The 18,804-nt window shown below is 38.3% G+C and overlaps 1 protein-coding gene across 1 annotated transcript; it reads right to left on the bottom strand.

The window, feature by feature from the left end:
• Positions 1-161: 161 nt before the first annotated feature.
• Positions 162-12,136, bottom strand: si:ch211-113g11.6 (semaphorin-7A). The gene is made up of 14 exons (XM_027006680.3): positions 11,864-12,136; positions 9,498-9,637; positions 9,138-9,200; positions 8,448-8,543; positions 7,853-7,958; positions 7,529-7,636; positions 5,577-5,716; positions 5,023-5,198; positions 4,702-4,810; positions 4,370-4,571; positions 3,352-3,467; positions 2,860-3,032; positions 2,688-2,743; positions 162-2,243 (listed from the first exon to the last, which is right to left on the bottom strand). The coding sequence occupies exons 1-14, from the start codon at positions 11,949-11,951 to the stop codon at positions 1,897-1,899; spliced, it is 1,920 nt and encodes a 639-aa protein (XP_026862481.2). The 5' UTR covers positions 11,952-12,136; the 3' UTR covers positions 162-1,896.
• Between the last annotated feature and the right edge of the window lie 6,668 nt (positions 12,137-18,804).

Here is an 18,804-nt window from a genome sequence, read left to right as displayed (position 1 = left end):
TCTATCTGTTATCAAAGTTTACTGTGACATTTCCAAGGTAGCCGACGCAGTGAGAATCTGCGATCTAACAACAGAAAGAACGTGTTATTTTATGAGTTTGTTTAAAGTGCTGAAGAGAGTATGGCTTTTATTGCAGCAACTTAAAAGTTATCTAGAAAGAATACAATATTTCAGATGGCTTTATTTGATAAGACACTTATCAAACATCTTATTGAATGGTTATCCAATTCAAGCATTGTATCCTGGTAGATGCCGCTTGAATAAAATCTAAATTACACAAATCATTTAAGATTCAGCAGAGACATTTTAGTCCATAGATCAAATCTATGAATCACAGGTCCTGGTAATGTTAGTGATTAGAATGGGGAAAATGTGCAAAAACATTTTCTTTATAAACAAATAAAACAATACATACATCAAAAGCAATGTTGACTATTAAAAGTAGAAATAACTGACAGCAAATGGCACATAGTAAATATTTTTTATATTAGTAACACTTTAAATATTAGTATGTTGACTCATTGCTCTGATATTTGAGACACAGTTAGATGAAATGAATGAGGTTAAAGACATAATTGGCATATGGGGTCAGTTGCTTTGGGAGACTTGGATCTGGGAACAAGACAATGAGGAATGCTCCACTTTAAACATTCCTCTAATAAGTGACTGTCTCACTCTCTCTTTCTTTCTCCCAACTTCTCTCTCTCCGGTATCCTACATGAGCAACTGTTTGTGTAGAAATGTGACACTAAGATATTTATTTATGTAAAAAAAAAAATAAAAAAAAATTTAAATCCTTCCCAAATTTAAGATTAAATTAACTGGATTCTAAAGATGTAGCACACATTGACTATAAAACTGTCAAGAAATCTTTCCATTTACATAGGCAGCAATGGTGGTGCAGAGCATTACAGTTACATCAATATAAGTAAGATTAATCACAAGCTTATTTCCACAGCAACTACAAAATGCAAGTCTACAGTTAATATATTCAAGCTTATTTGGCCATCATTTCATGTTTTAAAATGTAACACTTTTCTGTGAAAAAAAGTAATCACACGTGAGCATATAAGTATGAAATAATGTGGGCCTCTGTAATTGTAATATAATGCACAGGCGATCATGTTAGCAGTAATGCCGTTTTACACAGTGACACATTTGGATAATCCACATTTTGCTTGTGCCGTTCCTTTCCTCCTTCTGTCCAGCACAAAGATGAACAAACCCCAACATAAGGCCCAGCATAATGCAACAAGCCAAGCCAGATTCTGCGCAAATGGTGAATTGTGCTTAGGGTGAGGTCCCAGGTATGTTCTTAAGGCTTTGAATCTGTGATTATTTCAATGTATGAAAAATCCAATTTTAATATTTTGTAGGTTACAGCATTACCTCATCTTTAGATGTCCAAAATTTGAAAGTATTTGGAGTATGTAGATTTTGAAAATAGAAGGGATTAGCCTGTTTTTTTTTGTTTGTTTGTTTCTCAGGCTAGGTTCGCAAAGCAGTAACACTTAAAAGCATTTTGTTATTCAGTGCAAACCCTTTGTGTTACATATGTGATTATATATTTCCAATACAGTGGTTGTTATGTGGCCAACAACATGAAATATTTAAAATGCATGACAAATCCATGTCACTTATCTCTGATATAAATGTTACATCTTGTAAATGGTTAATTTTCAGGCATTTTCTATGCTCTCTGGTGATAAACAGAAAATGCTGTACCTGCTCGAATCACAAGCAAAAGCACAGTTTATGTGGCATGACGACCAGCTGTTTTCCTGCACCCTGACCATAGCAGGTCTAGTGTGTGCTCATGCTCTGCGAACCTAACCTTGGTATCAAAGTGCCTTGCCTTCATCACCAGTAAGACCCTGAGCTGGTGAGCCCAAAGGCCTACATGAGCCAGAAGCCAGCCAGAGCCAGCAGCAGAGACAAACCCAGTGTGGAAGCTGGCGAAGTAGGCAGCTGCCCGCCATTGAACACCAGCCTGTAGGACACCACCTCCTGTTTCAGGCCACCCTCAAGAACCATGCAGCGGAATACACCCTCTTTGAGGGGCAGATCAGGGGTCGGGGCCAGCACACAAGATGAGCCAGTGATAGTGCAGGGGTAGTGCTTAATGCAGTTGTCCTTCTCCCACATGTAGGTGGCGTGATAAGAGCGAACAGGGCAAGGCAGCAGGACTGGGCCGTCCTTGTCCGTTTGCACTTCCTTGGGAACTGTGCTGCGGTTCTTCACAGCTAGAAGGCAACAAGGTGATGTTTCAGAAACTAAGGTCTCATTTGCAATACTGTTTAACTGATTATTTGGTTCATCCTTTAAATGCTTACAGGCATACTGAAACAGAAACTTTCATGATTTAAGTTAATCTAAAAAGACTTTCTAAAGTGCCTTTTGACATTACAGAACATTTAATTCACACTTTTCTGTGTTAAATCTTACTGAACCAGGCATTAAATGAAATAGTTTAATTATTACTAAATTGTAGATCTGATCTAAATCTACCATCTTGTAATCTACACACTGCTATGTCTACAAGCAGAAAGATCATCTTGCTCCACAAGGGGGCACACATAACAATATACATACGTGTGTAGCAACAAATAGATGTAAACAAAAGTCAGAATGCTCTTTAAAATGTGCAAGATCATAGGTTGTTTTTCCTGTTGTTTTGCTACACTCACCAGTACTGTCACCACAGTCTGAGGCATTAGACTGGTCAAGGCTCTGTAGGAAACCCCTGTTGTATTTGAAATAAGAAAATAATTATCTTAATAAAGTACATTTACTGAGCAAGCAAAGCCAGTATCATTTGAAACATTTGAATTCAGTATTGCAAACAGAACTGAGCTGCACCCAGTGGCGATGTTGTAGTCTGCTGGAATTGCCATGCACTTCTTTTTGGCCAGATCCCACCCACAGTAAGGGTCTCTCGAAAGGATGCACTCACGACAACTGTTTCCATAGCGATTGCAGTCAGCCAGCTGAAGGCGCTGGACTTCCATCGCTGTGCCAACATAAAGGTGACCCTGGTGGAAAGCAGGACGGACAGAATGGAAATGGAGCTATCTGGGCCACTGTCAGACTAGGCCTGGATATGATATATGCATGTTTCACCATGTTGAAATGAATATTGCCACTCTGTCTCTCTGATTGCTTCTGGAAACAACTTTGGTTATATTGCCTAGACTGCATTAAACTATGACTGCATTATATCCATGGTTATATTGTCTATAGCTATTGTCTAGACTGCGTTCATCCTTCACGACAGATCTGGGCTCAAAATGACTTATTTCTTCAGGTCTTTTTTCTAAAGCTATTATGTGTGAAAGATGACAGTGTGTGTACCTTTTGAGAGTCGATGGCCATGCTAATGATGGGTCCCTCGTTGTGGAACAGAGAATACTGGGATATGATGAAAGCTTCCTCATTGGTATGGAGCACCTTTAAGACTTTACCCTGCTCTGTGGATATGCAGAGCAAAATTAGCACTTAAAAGGATCTTAGAGGTTTTAAAAAGGAGCTTCTTTACTACTTGCCTCCAGCCCCCAAAAAGACTATTATCAGCCTAATATAATAACTCTTGATGGCTTTTTGACTGCATTTACACCTGGTCTTTCATGAAATTAGTATGTGGATTGCATCCTGATAAAATTTTAAGCACATGCATTTGCATTTCATAGACATAAGTGTCTCTGGTTAGGCATTTTGAAATCTGATTGTTATGTGGTACATAACATGCAAATCAGCTCATATGCAACATATGTGTTTTTCCTGTTTTCTGCATTTTCCTGATTTGTATATGATGGTTGCTGCCTCAAAAATGTACATTTTGCAAGGTGCCACACATTTTTTAAACTTGGAGAAAGGCACAAGCTACACCAGTCAGTGTTGATGGAAAAACAACTGATTGGGTTAAGTAATACAGCAGTGACTCTGGTTGCACCTGTCGCAAATGTCACTATGATCCACAGATACATTTTTGCGCAAAGTATCTAATAAGCACTTAGTTTTATCCAGGGACTAAACGCGTGCATCCTCCATGATTAGCTTTCTTGTAGTAATGGATCACATGCACTGTGACGTACTTTATTGGACAGGGTTTTGCTTGTTAATTGTGGCTTGGATAAATGGATGCATTTATAATACAATAACATCTAGCTAAAATGCGCATTTTAGACCACCTCATGGAGTGGTTCAAACAGATCTGTTTTAAATGTTTGTTGGATACATTTACACCTGTATTTTTATGTGGATAATCTTTTTTTTAGTATCAGGATTATATATAGATAGACACATGAAATGACCAGGTATAAACAGGGTCTGTGTCTCTAGCCAGGTCACATTTTCTGCAGTTCCTTCTCACCTGTGCCCAGGTAAATAATGCTATAGTGCTCATCATTGACAGCCAGCACGGTGTCTGCCACTATGTGTGTGAAGTGGTCATCAGTGGGCAGGTCCAGAGGAGCGCCCCCTACTGGCCAGATCACGTCCTCAATCTCGGGGTGATTCATGATCACTCCTAGTGTCTTTGGGTTCTGAGCTGCTGTATTATTCTTAGAAGCACACTGGGTAAAGAGAGAAGTGATTTTCTGTACATTTACTTGTGGGAGATCAAATCTGACACATGACGCTAGAGGCAAGCAATACATTTACTTATTTAGGATTAAACTACTTGTAGATTGTAAGGAGATGTACCATTCCAGGCCGGTGTCCAGTGAGTGGGCTGTTGTAGCCTTTAAGCTTAGATTTAGCAAAGGCCTCATTAATTTCTTCAATGGAGTAGGCGCAGACTACAGTAGTATGCCTATTACATCATCACAGCATGACACAGAGAGTAGATGAGACAATTCAGTCATGTTTGAAGGAAAATGTAATGTACTTTAGAATATCCACTGACTAGGAGGGATTTCTTTTGAAAATAACCCCCATAATCACCATTCTAGTAAGGTATCTAATACATAAGTTAATGATGATAGTGAGGCCTTCCTTTTTTGGTCACACTTTACAGCCACTCACCATGCATTGGAGAAAAGCCCATAGATGACGCCAATGCGATGCTGAGAGGTCAGCACAAAAGCTTGTCTGATGTTGTTGTACTGCTGAGGGGTACTACCTATCCCACACATCACGCGTGCCTTTAGGAATGTAGTCCAAGAGTCTGGCAGCATATTCTTAATGCCCCCTTCATCATTCTAGATCAAACACACACATTTGTTTTTACACATTGTCAGGATGTGAAGTTCTGTAAATGTCACAAACATATTATTTATATATAACAAATGTATATGTAATAAGAGTTTTCTAAACCTAACCTTAAACATTTTTTTTCTGGTTGCTGAGGTTGGGTTTATAGACTTGTCATTTTGTTTTCAAAAGGTAAACATGTAGCTGTTGTAAGCACATTTTTCCTGTCAGAACTATTGTGCTGGGTCTAACTGGTTTTGTAGGTTACCACTGTTTTTCTTTTGTTTTCCTATGTAGTCAGGACATTAGTCAGGATGTCCTAAAATTTATAAAAACATAAAACACACAAGTTTTCTCAGAAAACGCATGTATAGACATTTGGCTACCATGCAGATTCGTCCAATTCGAGCCTTGTATGGTTCTTCATCCAAAGCAGCTGACTTGTTGACCTCACTGAAGAAAAAGTAGATCTCCTCATTGTATTTCTGTGTGGCAGGAATAATTGCAGCACCAGCAAACTGAGGGTCTGATAAAGAGCCAGAACAAGCAAGAATCACAAATCTTTTCAAAGTAATGTATTGTTTTATATACATCCATTTTGGAATTCTTTAAATCGCCCCCGCAGTGGTGTCAGGGAGTTCCATTTTCCGAGATAACATGATAAGATTGTGGATAAGTGATACCATGGAGAAAGAGATTGATTGTGCTTATTTCAAAGCAGAACAAAAACAGGGGAAAATCTGAGACAAAGTGTTTACACGTGTGAAGTTACAAAACTGGCCTGTGATGGCCCAACAACAATATAAAGCGGAAGTCCAGACTATTGCACTGCACATCTCTCTGCCATTAAGACATAACAGGATCTTTTACAATCTTTCTTCAGGTTTATTTGTAGTGAAGGCCTATTTAGATCTCCACTGGAGCCACCAGAGAGGGGGGCAAGACTCAGCTCCTGCCTCTCTCACAAAGAGTATGGTCAGTCTCCATTTTTTCCAGCTCCTGTTCATGTCATATTGCCAATCCTGAAATCTTTATTAAATGTTAATAAGCAAACATCCAGACAAATTATATTTTAAATGATTCGCTTAAGAGAAACTTAAAGCATGTGTAATGGGGGCACAAACCCAGGACAGGTAGGTGATGACACTGACACTCTGCTGGGGGAGCTACCACACTTTAATGATGCGGGGCCTGTGTGCAAAACAGTTAGATCTTAGAACAGGTAAACAAGACAAGTACAAAAAACAGCAGGGGGGAGTCAAACCCCGGCTACTTTGTTTGCAAGGTGAACGAGCTCCCGCTAGACTTGGGCAGCCATAGATCGACCGGCGCGTATGTCACACTTCAAACGAATGGAGGATGACGAAACGAGAGTTAAAACTAAACACCCTGCTGAGAGTGGAAAAAGGGTAAACAAAAGACGCCACAGGAAGAATGGCAGCCCCGATGCACTGGGGAAAACCAAACTCTAAAACTTCCCAAACAAAACCAGAAAACAGGGAGGAACTTTAGTGGCTAAGGGGAGCCTCGGGAGAGAGACAGACTTGAGAGAGGAAAACTGGAGAAGGGAGGGGACGTGTAAAAACACAGACACCCTCGCAGAGCAGAAGAGAGATGTAGCACAAGGGCTCACAGACCTCAATACACAGAGTTACCGGCTAGGAGTTTGGCTCAGAACTTTAGCAAAGACCCAGCACTGAGTGACTGGCTCACTGGGCTTATATAGACCTAGCCAAGTTGTGGGGCATCAAGCCTGATTGGTAGTGTGCCTGACTCGAGGCCTCCCCCTGGTGGCCAGAGGGGGTCCTTAGCCTGGTGCCAACCCTTACAGCATGAGTCTATGAGCATTACTGCTGTGACAAGGCATTTTACTTACAAAAAGCAAGTCTTTAGCAAATAAGGTAGTAGGCTTAGCACGGTCTCTAATAGGTGGCTATTGACCATCAATGCAAAATAAAGATCTCAACCACCTGTGGGAATTATATAGAGTGGAATTAAATGAGGGACAGGTGTAGGTGATTATTCAATGAATGGGTGATTGGGACCAGGGAAGTGAATGTGTGCTGTAATTAGTGGATGCGGTGTTGACGGCTGGCTGGGTACCGCCCAGGGCAGGTCATCTGCAAGTTTTCTGGCATGGTATGTTTGTCTACTCACCTACATTGAATTTAAATCATATAACTAAAAATAGAGCAATTATTAGGGTTTTCAAATGGAGCATAGCTATGTTGTATGGAACCTTTAACTACATAACCAGCAAGTATACCTGGCACAAAACAGCTGGCCTCATGAATGTGACCTGTTTTGAGTGTGGTTTGTAACACTTTAACCCACTCACCCAGAAGCCATTTGCTATCAGTCTTCAGCAGCTTGCTGGAGCTGTAGGTGCGACGGATAGAGCTAGACTGCTTTGGCACTGCTGACAGAGCTGAATACAGACTCCCATCTGAGAGAGCAAGAGAGAGAGAAAGAATGAATGAATGAAAGAAAGAAAAGCTTGTGCATCAGCAGTGCCTGTCAGAGGAGAGTAGTTTTGTCTAATTACAAAATGCCTGATTCAGAAACATGAGAATGCTGTACTTCAACAATGTCTGATGAAGAGACACTAACACGGACAGCTTTATACTTTCATGTTTTCTGTTTACACAACTGCCACCTTTACCTGCTGACAGACTGACAGAACGCTGTGATGGGAAGGGAGGTGAGATATCTGAGGCTGATATCCTCTGTGTATTGTTGGGTATGTCAGTGAGTACAGTTTTATTCACCTGGAGGAAGAGGTTCAGAATTTTAAAGACAATATCAGTATCACTGCAGTGTCCATATCTACATACATGGTGCACTTTGTCTTCGTCCTTTCAGACAGAGAACGAAATTCAGAGCTAATTATCTTACACCACCTGCACCATGTGACGTTATAGCCATTCTTAAGATGGTGCAATATCAGCAATATAATGTGCTAAACCACAACTGCAGCTGCAGATGTACACAGGCCCCATTGCCCTGTAAACACTTTCAATATATCATCTGAAAATTCAACCTTACATTTCCACCAAGGTTGTAGACATTAGTTCTGTACACTATGAACATTTTTAATTTAAAATTTTACATTTACAATGTGGAAATCAGTGGTTGTCTAGTTTGTAGTATTTTTATTATAATTGCAATGTGATCTGTTCCTTCCAGGATATGTTGAGATGCTTGCAAGTTTAGCTTTTACTTAGTATATCTGAAGAATTAAATATTTTGCACCTTACCAGTAGCCAGCACTGAGGACTACCTGCATTTGTCCCACATACCACAAAGGTCTCATTGACTTTCTCAATAACAGTGATGAAATTATCACACTCGAGCTAAACAAGAGGAGAGAACACATTACGACAGTTATGTAAGCATTCAGTGCTTGTATGTAAACATTAAGACTTTAGTGGTAAAGGTGTTGTGCACTGAAATTATGTCCACATCTTTAATTCATCTTCTCAGTAGAATTTGTTATTCAACAGGCAAGTTCTGTCTTTGCCATTAACCTTAAAACCCAACCCCATTCAGTCTACTATGAGTGATGTGCCACTCATCACATATGACTATTTCTGTAGATTTAGAATGAGGCCACTGTGCACTACTCTCTGATTTGACTGGCTCTGTTGAAGAAAAACTGGGTCTGTATATACAAAGCATCTTTTCCTTGATCAGTTTTGATTTAAGCTTTTAGACCCAAGGAAACTGATCACAGACCATTGTGCACAAACCAGCATTTCATTGTTAGACTGGAGAATTGCAGTAGGTTCAATAGGAACTAGCCAGTATGTCATCCATTTTCCTGAGAATTTTGATAAATTGATTATAAATGTATCAAGCCTGGCTATGAAGCACAAGATTTATTTGGAGACATTAGGTGTACAGGTGTGCACAAAAAGAGAACAGTCAACTGAAAGAATCTCTCTTACCTGTAGAGGTACTGATCTGGAAAGACATTTCTGTTTGGCAGATTCATCAGTCACTACAGGTATCTGAGTAGATGAAAATCAAAACTGTGTGATTTAATGTTTTGTTTCCTCTAAAATTCATATTTTTATAAAAATATTAACTATCCTTGTAAATTACTTTTTTGTAGGTCTATAAGTATTAGAGGTATAATCTAACCACCTCTTTTATTTTTGCTGAGCTACACTGAAGCACCTAATTTCTATACACAGCACTTTTCTGACATAAAAGAAGTCTTACACTGTGTTTTACCTGTGTAGGTCAGTCCTAGGAATAGTGTTTGAGTGCAGTGATGGTATTTTTTTGCTATGTCAGGCCCCTACCTGTGTATCTTGCACTCCTTTATGGGTGAATGTAAGCATGTAAATTACACCTTGGCCCCCCACGTAGAGAACATCACTCCCACGCTGGTGGTACACTGTCATGTAGTTCTCTGGTTTTGAAAAGTGAAACCTTGCTGGCTCTGAAAGGGAGTTTATGAAGGGTTAGGCATGTTTATGCAACTAGCATAAAGTGTAAAAAATGCGATTTTATTAAATGCAAATACAAGGGCTCAATGTATATTTTTCAACAATGCATCTGTTGAAATATTAGTTTAGTTTCTTTATAACGGATGTACATTCTAATTTATTTTGCATTACCTGCATTATTAAAAAATGTCAAGAGATTAATGTGCTTACACATATAAATGACATGCAGCATGACCACAGCAATACTATACAGATCTGTCTGGTACACATGTGCAGTCTTGTTGTCTCTCGTCTGTAGCATGACTAGTGTACATCCTCCAATGTCACAAAATGTATAAAGAATTTGTATACTGGTGTGAAGAAACATGCGTTATAAACTATTGATATTCCAAAATACAGGGGGATATTACTTAAAAGTATATATCAACAGGTGTTGGTTCTTGTGTATTGAAACCACATCAAAACCAAAAATGCTAGCATTAAAAATGGCGAGTAAAATACACTCTGTAAGCCTACTCTGTACTCTGCTTTCAAAAGAGAATACATATTTTCATAATGTTCTTTGGAAAATGTTCGGTCATAAGATCGTTTGCGTTTCTCGCGCCCCCACCCGCGCGAGTTAGAAAAGACGTGCTCTGAATTGAAGAAGCGTCTTCTTTTAGCAAATATAAAAACGATCGATAGACGCTGTCCGTGGTGCTGAAACAGGCAGCGGCAAATTCCAGTCACTTGGGACTACAAGTCAAAGGAGAAAATAAGGCCATAACGTCATTTCGGCTTGCACTTAAACAAATGGTTTCAATGCCTGGCACACTATGTATGCTTGAAGTATTAAGAGGAAATGCACGTCGAACATCACCTTCTCGGTTAAAATTAATTCCGTTTTTTATTTATTTAATTAATTAATTTTTTTACCGCGATGCTGTCTCTATTGCTTGTGGTTTAGTAAGAAGACTGAAACGTGTGGAGGCGTGCATAGAATAAATAGTTGTATTTTGTGGAATTTTCCATAGACTATTTTCCCGCGCGCGTGTACGGGTGCGTGCGTGTGTGTGTGTGTGTGTGCGTGCGCGCGGGCGCTGTATGTGTATTTTACGAGGTCGCATGTGCTTCTGGTCTGTCTTCGAAATGCCTCAGTTACCGCAATGCCATCATCTCCATTAGCTCGTACCTGCAATGCAGTTCTGCAGCTAACGCTGTGGCTACTTAAACATTACATGTAACATAAATTAAAAGATGCATATTATAATATGTTATATTACATGAAAATAACTATAGCTGCCTTAAGACATGAAAACTTAGGTAATGTTCGTATGTTCAGTAATCAAGTCCTGTTGTCCGTCAGTGTAAGCTACTGTTTTCTTCACGTATCTCAACAGCAAGTAGGTCTTAGCTATTATTAATCAAAGTTTACAAACTGGAAGAACGAATACGATCTTGTTACCATGGATACGATGTCATACAGTCCTATATATTTGAACCACACGCTCCAAATATTAACAATTCAGTTTTGACACTGACTAGCCTGTGGATTCTCCAGGCAATCAGACGCAGTGTACGCTGCATTCTCCGATTCTGACACGTCACTTTTCTTAAGTGTAACGCCCTAACTATAGATCAACATTTTATATATAACATAAAAAAGTGTATCTGTGTCAGGAGTGACGACACGAAAGCGTAACGTTATGAATGGGCTACTATCATATAAGTGTACAGGTGTTCTTACACTAATACCAAGATCTCTTAATCTTCACTTAACGTTTCATTTGAGCGTTTTAGTCAAACGTTTTGTCCAATCCTCTTCACCCAGTGGTAATCAAGACAAAGACAGCCTAGATTAATCAGCAGCACAGCCTATTCATACCGCACGCATTAGTGAAGTGACATTCCGAAAACAGGATACATCTTTCCCCTCCACGACGACCATTTAAGGAAACAGGCTCGCACTGCATCGGTTCATCACTACGGTCAATAATCAATATCTCATTACCAGCGATGCGTACCAGCCGTTTTCGCTTTTATGCGCGAAATACACATAACATTTCTGCGAAAGAATTGTTCATTATTTTAGAATGCTACTTTACAGTGTACAAACAACCGTGGCAGAAGACGGTGTTTTGTCCACCTATAGGATGAGATGTTTCTAGAATTCACCACAGATGACGTATTATGCTTATATTAAACATCTCATGGAAACGTATGACATAAAAAACGCTTACCTTGCACAGTAAATTTTAGTCGAGGTGACTTCTCAGTCAGAACTATTGAAAAGAGGGTTGCCAGAATAACTGGATTAACTGCATTCATGATGCTAAAATGTATTAATGACTGTTGTGGTAATCAGAAAGAGTGTCTTCCACGCGACACAAAATCCTTCCTGAAATTACTGGCCTGGTTTGTCGTAAAAGTCTGGTAGGTTATGTTGAATTATGAAACACTGGTGGCGATGTTAGTCTAAGTCCGCTTGTTTCTGGGATCTTCGAAAGGGAAGAGGGGTGACGGGCTACACGTCATACTCCTCAGAAGAGGAGGGATGAGAGAAATGTTCAGCCTCGCTAGACAATAGCAGATCATTCAAATCCATCTTTCCTTGTGTGGCAAATTATAATTAAAACGGAGGGAAAATCCCCTGTGTACTTAATATAGCATTTATTTCATAATATAGTAAATTAAGACTATTTTAAATCTCAAAGAAAACAAACACATTAACAGAGATGTGAAAATTAGCTAGACTATATAAAATACTCTCAACTGACTCTATACATTAAACGTATAATGTATAGCATATAGATGACTCCCTATAAAGGGTGTGGGGTGGTAAAGAAGTCCAGTGTTTATTATATGTCATACTATGAAATGTATATTTTCCATGTAACAAAGCATGATACCCTCAGTGCAAGATACAAAAGAAAGACAATTAAAAATAATTTAAAAAAGAAATCACACTTCACACATAGCGAACTGAGTCTGGCACTACAGTATATAAACACAGAGTGAGTCTGTACATCCATCAGGAAGTTACTGTGGCCTGCAGTGAATGCTGCACCAGCATGGAGGCAAAACCTTTTCACTAAAGAGCTATCTGATTTTACTGGAATGGTTCTAACAAAGAGTATAGCAATGATGAGGAATGTTTGTAGTAGAGAGTGTGACAAAGAAAACACTCCCCATGTGGGATTTAAATCCTGGTGTCTGCAAATAGGAGGCCTCAGCAAGTTTATTGAGTCACCAACCAAGACTCAGTACAGAACTCAGGAGGAGAGCAGAGACAGAGAACAAAAAACAGAGAAATAAGAAACAACTTTTTACTAGAATATGCTGAGAAGAGTAATGAACTAAAAAAAAACTCTTACAAAAAAACATGTTATAGTCTCACTCGTGACATCTAGGTTAGAGAGCAAACATGTTATGAACATACCACATGAAAAGGGTGAGTACTCAAACTCGCCTTATAGTACTGAAACTCACCTTATAGTGCTGAAACTCGCCTTATAGTACTGAAACTCGCCTTATAGTACTGAAACCCGCCTTATAGAAACTCAGAAAATCTTGAGAAACACGAGAGCATAGTATAAACAAATCAAATGAGTGAAATTTCAGAAAGTTGCTTAAATTAGAAATAAGCTTAATTCAGTTGGGGGAACCACTGAATGCTCACCATAAAGAGCTAACCAGAAACCAAAAATGTAATTAATTAATTTATTTATTTTTGGAAAATTAAGATTCACCTTAAAGACAGAGAAAGACTCGAGAAGCAAGAGGGAGATTAGGGGCTCAATAGAAATCTCTAGAGTCACTACCCAAATTAGCAGCCTCATTTTCTACCACACCTCAAAGAAAGTCTATGCAGAGACCAAAGCGCTCTGTTTAAAACGTTTATGTCCGCTAGTGGGCACTGTAAGCTTAGTTATCGTTTTCTGGGTACTTTTGTTTAATTTTATTCCCGTTATTCTTTGTACCACGTGGCAATTTCTGTTTGATTGTCTTTGTGAAGGACTAAGTAATTTTGTCTTTGGAAAAGCCCCCAAAGATTCTTTGTAATCCTAACTCATCCACATAAAAAAAGTCCAAGCAGGAAATGCATTTCTTCTGCACTTTAGGTAGCAGCCTAGTGGGTAGAGCTATGAGTTGCTAACTGCAAAGTTGCTAACTGTTGTGAATTCAAATCTCAGCTCTGCTGTGCAACTACTCTTGGGCCCTTGACCATTACAGAATTAAAAATCTGTGAAAAGAGATTTATACAAAGCCTGCAAGGATCATATGTTAAGCTCTATGCAGAAGTAGTGCACTGTCTGTGAAGTCCATGAGGATCAGATGACAAGTTGTACATAGAAATGATTAAGATTTGATTTATTGCCATTGCTCTGTACAAGTACAATGCAACAAAAAGCAGTCCTTGTATATGCCAGCTTCGTTGGGCAAAATGGGGTCAGGGCACAATGGTGAGCTTTGGCAGACAGATCCTGGAGGTGAGAGAGCTAAAGTCCTTGCTCAAGGGCCCAACAGTGAGCTGTGTGGCAGAGCCAGCATTTGAAATTACAACCTTCCAATTAATACCCCACTGGACTACCACTGCTCCAACGCACTAGGCTACTACATTTGAATGAGTGAAGCAGCAAGTAAACAATTGAAGGCTAAGCAAGCACATTAAGCTGGCATCTTGAAAATAGTGTGAGTACTTGTGAACCGCTGCTGGGATATAAATTGCTTTAGTATTTCCATTGTGCCCATTCTAAAGACAAGAGTGCCTTTTCCACTCATCTGACTATTTAAAATTAAATAGATGAGTAAAGGTTCATATACAGATGCTAAAATAAGGATAGAATTTAAGATGTCTGAATGTCACCTTTAAGTCCTTTGTGTATGCTCATAACTCAAGTGCATTGACATGATTTCTATTAAAATATCTGGGATGTAATGGTTCTATAGTTTTTATTTTATTTTACCAATATTATATTACAGGAGAGTTACCAAAAGTGATTGCTTACACTTTGATTTCAAATTACTTTTGAATACAAGATTAACATGCAAAATAGACTTGAAATGTCAGGTACAAGTTAGAATGTAGCGCTGTCCACTAAAGATGTTAACAGTGCAGGGCAAGAAAATAAGCTGAATGATCTGAAAAAGGATTTTGCAAGGATATGTAAGATGTGGAGGTATCACATTAATGGTTTAAAGAGATCCAAACTGTTAATATTTCAACCCTTTTTTTTCCATTTTCCACCTGAAAAATCTTACCCACTCAAATCTTGAGGCTTTACACTCAAGCAGTACATAAACTATATTCATATATTATATTCAAACTATAAAACATATTCTTGCTGTTATGTTACTTAAAATCCTTCAAAATTTTAATAGAAGCAGTTAAAGATATTGAAATGAATCTGAAATGGTCAAAATTGGATGAAAAAACAAAACAAAACAAAACAAAAAACCTAGGTATCCATTTTATAATCTACATTTTATTGACCACAAACAGAAAAGTTTGTGTCCCGTTCTGCTTTTGAAACTTGTCAACAGGAGTCTACTTTCATTACAATGTGGAGTTGATTTCTCCTACAGATTTGAAAAGATTCATGCTAGAATAGACAGTGAACAGGCAGCTTCTCCAAGTGTTCTTTTGTAGTCTCCAAAGTCCCCCTACCTCTCCTACCTGAAAATAACAAACTTTACTGCAGAAAAAAGTATATATGGCAGCCTTCTTTGACATACTAATGTCATGCACCTCTAGTGGTGTCTATAGGTAGTAGGGTGGGGATGGAGTGGGAAAGAGGGGATTTGGGGACCCAGTTGGGGGTTGGAGATCCAGAAAAAGGGGTGACGGAATGTCTGAATTTTGTTGTTTGAACTGGAGGCTTCCATTCCTCATCTGATCTAGAATCATTCCTATTAGACAAACAGATGTTACATAAGTGACAATAACAAATTCAAAGCGTTAACAAAATGCTTGATAGAAACATCTTTTTAAATCATTGTATTTTATTTTGACCTGTTGGTTTTTCCAAGTACTCTTTTCACAAAAATAAGGATTACTTACTAATGGACTGAAGGAAACACACAACTTTGGTCTCGTTTTGAAGTGGAAAGTCTAAGGTATGTGGTGGTATGAATTGTTTGGATATGACATATGTCTGTGCGTGACAGTGGTCATTAAGCAGCAGTGTTGTTGTTTGGGAGGAAGATGTATCTTATTTGGAATAACATTTTTCTTTTGATTTTAATTCACACGTCATTTGAAAGTATAATGACTTGCATTGACTTGCCCTGAGATTCAACACATTCATTTGATGATATAGTCCACATTGGCTAAAATATGGCTCTATAAAAAATTGTAACTAGTATTTTGTAGTAAAAACTTTCCTGGCAATGTATTTTTGTATTTTGTGACCAATATAGTTATATTTTAATGTATTTAAATGTAAAATGGCAAAATCGATGAAAAGCAGATTCTAAGCTTTAATATGGTAACTTGCCTATATTGGACCTGTAATGCTTCAAATATAGAGATATTCACAATTGTACTAAAGTACACAGAGTTTCCAGAGAAACAGAACATTTTGGACAAAGGTCCTTCATCAGCTGTGCAAGCTAAATGCTATTAAGAAGCTGTTGGAACAGAAACTGCATATCATGCTATCAGGAACATACTTGATGGATTTGGAAATCCTTTCATAGTCAGCCAGTCATATTGCAACAAAATGCAATCATAAGATTACTAGCAAAGACAGCAAAGATATTGATGAGGTTGTAAATTTCCTGAACAGTGTTGAATCAGCCATGTCTTGTTGAAGGTTTGCAATTAAAGCACAGCAACGAAATTACAAGAATGGTTGAGTTTGAGGTGGCACAGTCATGAAGTTCCCAGATGAAAACAAAATATTTCCTGATTTCAAATATTTTGCTACATTTCTCAACAATGAAGCTAGAATTGCATGTCTTCCTGGCACTTTGCTGCAAGTTGTAAGATCCACAGAAAAAGAAAGATCTAGGTGAACTGATCCTGATCATTTGAAATTTTAACAATATTGCAACTGAACTACTAACACATCCACTACTAGTTCCAGCAAGATGGCTAGAAGAATCGATGCATTTTGTAAGAAACATGTCACAAAATTATGGAGCGACCAGTTGAAGAAAGGGTGAACTTTGAACAGTTAGAGAAGTTGTGCTATGGCTGTCTGAAGGCCGGTCATAACTCCAAAGGCTGTAACTCTTTAAGGGTATGTGATAAATGCGGAAAACGTCATTTAACAGACCTACATCAAGATCAACAGAAAAGAGATCAAGAACAAAGACCTAGAATGAATCAAGAGTAGTTACAAATGAATTAATGGACCACAAAAAGAACCTCTGAACATCAGAAGATGCAAGAGTCCAAGTTAGTAACTTCCAATCAGGTGATTCAGGAAAGTTTCAGCAACAATAGGGTTATTCAACAACACTCATACATCACCAGTCAATGCAGTATATGCAATAACAGCCATAAAATCTTTGGTGACACTCATAGCGACACTACTTTCATTTGCAGTGATCTAGCTGAAACACTCAATTTTAAGAAAGAACCAGTTAAACTCAAAATCTCTGTGATAACATCTAAAAACCAGGTTGTATCTAGCCACCAGTTTAACATACTACAAGTAAGAGGCAATAAGTGAGCCTTTGCAATGAAAAACTATTTATCATCCATTTCCCCTTTTTGGGTAATCGTTTATTTTAGATTTTGATTTTGTACATCTTTTATAATGAAACTTAAACTTAAAATTATATTAAACTGCTAAATATTATTTATTTAGGCTTACTTTACTTCATTCATGTGGGCATTTAAAAATAAAACTTGCAGTACTCAAACTCCCATCAACTTATTCCTAAGACTACATACCCACATGTGACACTGCAATAAGTTGGCCTCATCTAGAACCTTTGGCAGAGGAGCTGTCTCCTAAATTTTGCAAAATGGGTTTGTTAATTGGCTTTAAATGTTCCAAGTCTTACTCCACAGAGGTGGTGAAAAAGATCAGTTATTTCCTCAGAAATCTGTGTTGGACTGAAGCATCAATTACTACAACAACACTGACAACCATGAAGATAAAATTGGTGTGAGCTATCAAATAAGTTTTACAAGCCTACAGAACAACCCCCAAACTGAAGTCTGGAGTTAAAGAGATGATCACACCATCCGAGATAATAAAGGTCCTTGAGTCAGATTTTGTTGAAAGGAATAATTATGAAGTCACTATTCTGTCTCAAGAATAGAACTATCACTATCTCTCAAGAGGATCTACAGTTTTTGGTAAGGTTGAGAAAAGGCATTATGCAGAAATGAGATGGACATTTTGAGATGCCACTCCCTTTTAAAGAAGTGAGACTAAAATAGCCAAATAATAAAGCTGGAGTAGAATCTCAAGTGAAATATCTAGAGACATCTGAAGAAAAATGAGTGGTACTACAAAGGCTATATAGCGTTTATGAAGGATAGTATGGCAATAGGAGATGCTGAAAGGGTTCCAGAGATGGAACTAAGCAACCACCCAACATGGTATATCCCTCACCATGGTGTTTAGCTTCCCCAGAAGCCATGCAAGATTCCCCAGCTATCTCTGGGTTCCACTGTCCCACAGCTCTCAACAGTATTCTGCGTAGGTTAAACAGAGTTGTGACACTCTACTCACTTTGAATGTGCTGTGATGATAAATGTGTTATAGTGTAGGGTAAATAACATATTAATGAGTTATACCTTCACACACTGTATTATTATTATAGTCTTTGTGCGTGACCAGTATTTTGTGTATGAAAGGGTGTGTTTTGTACATTTTCAAAACAAAAACCTTGGAAGGACTGGTGAAGGACAAATATCCTTGTAAGGACATTTCTTTTAGATACGGAAGTTAAATATATAGTTAGGTTTAGGGTTAGATTCAGGAAATTCTTATTTGCATGTAAGTAGTTGCATACACACAGGCCTAGTTGACATGTAGGATTACCCTATATCCTGACAATGCATGTGTGTATAATTAAAGTAATGGCAGGACATCTGTAGTCTGTTGTTCTATATTCTCATTTTACTATCCAGTGACATGCTTTGAAGTTAATGACATTCACTGTACTGTTGTTTATTCTCATAATTATCAAAACATTGGCAACCACAAAGCACTATGTT

Source organism: Electrophorus electricus, chromosome 14 (genome assembly GCF_041902795.1).
Source record: "Electrophorus electricus isolate QZ-2024a chromosome 14, ASM4190279v1, whole genome shotgun sequence".
Lineage (NCBI taxonomy): Eukaryota > Metazoa > Chordata > Actinopteri > Gymnotiformes > Gymnotidae > Electrophorus > Electrophorus electricus.
The sequence above is the reverse complement of the archived record's forward strand: the minus strand, read 5'-3'. Positions and strand labels throughout refer to the sequence as shown.

Coding starts and splice junctions, on each gene's coding strand:
- si:ch211-113g11.6 (XM_027006680.3), bottom strand. CDS start 11,951: ATGAATGCAGTTAATCCAGTTATTCTGGCAACCCTCTTTTCAATAGTT. Junction 5,717..7,528: donor TGATAGCAAATGGCTTCTGG/GTGAGTGGGTTA, acceptor GCTCTTTATCAG/ACCCTCAGTTTGCTGGTGCT. Junction 2,244..2,687: donor AGACTGTGGTGACAGTACTG/GTGAGTGTAGCA, acceptor GTTGCCTTCTAG/CTGTGAAGAACCGCAGCACA.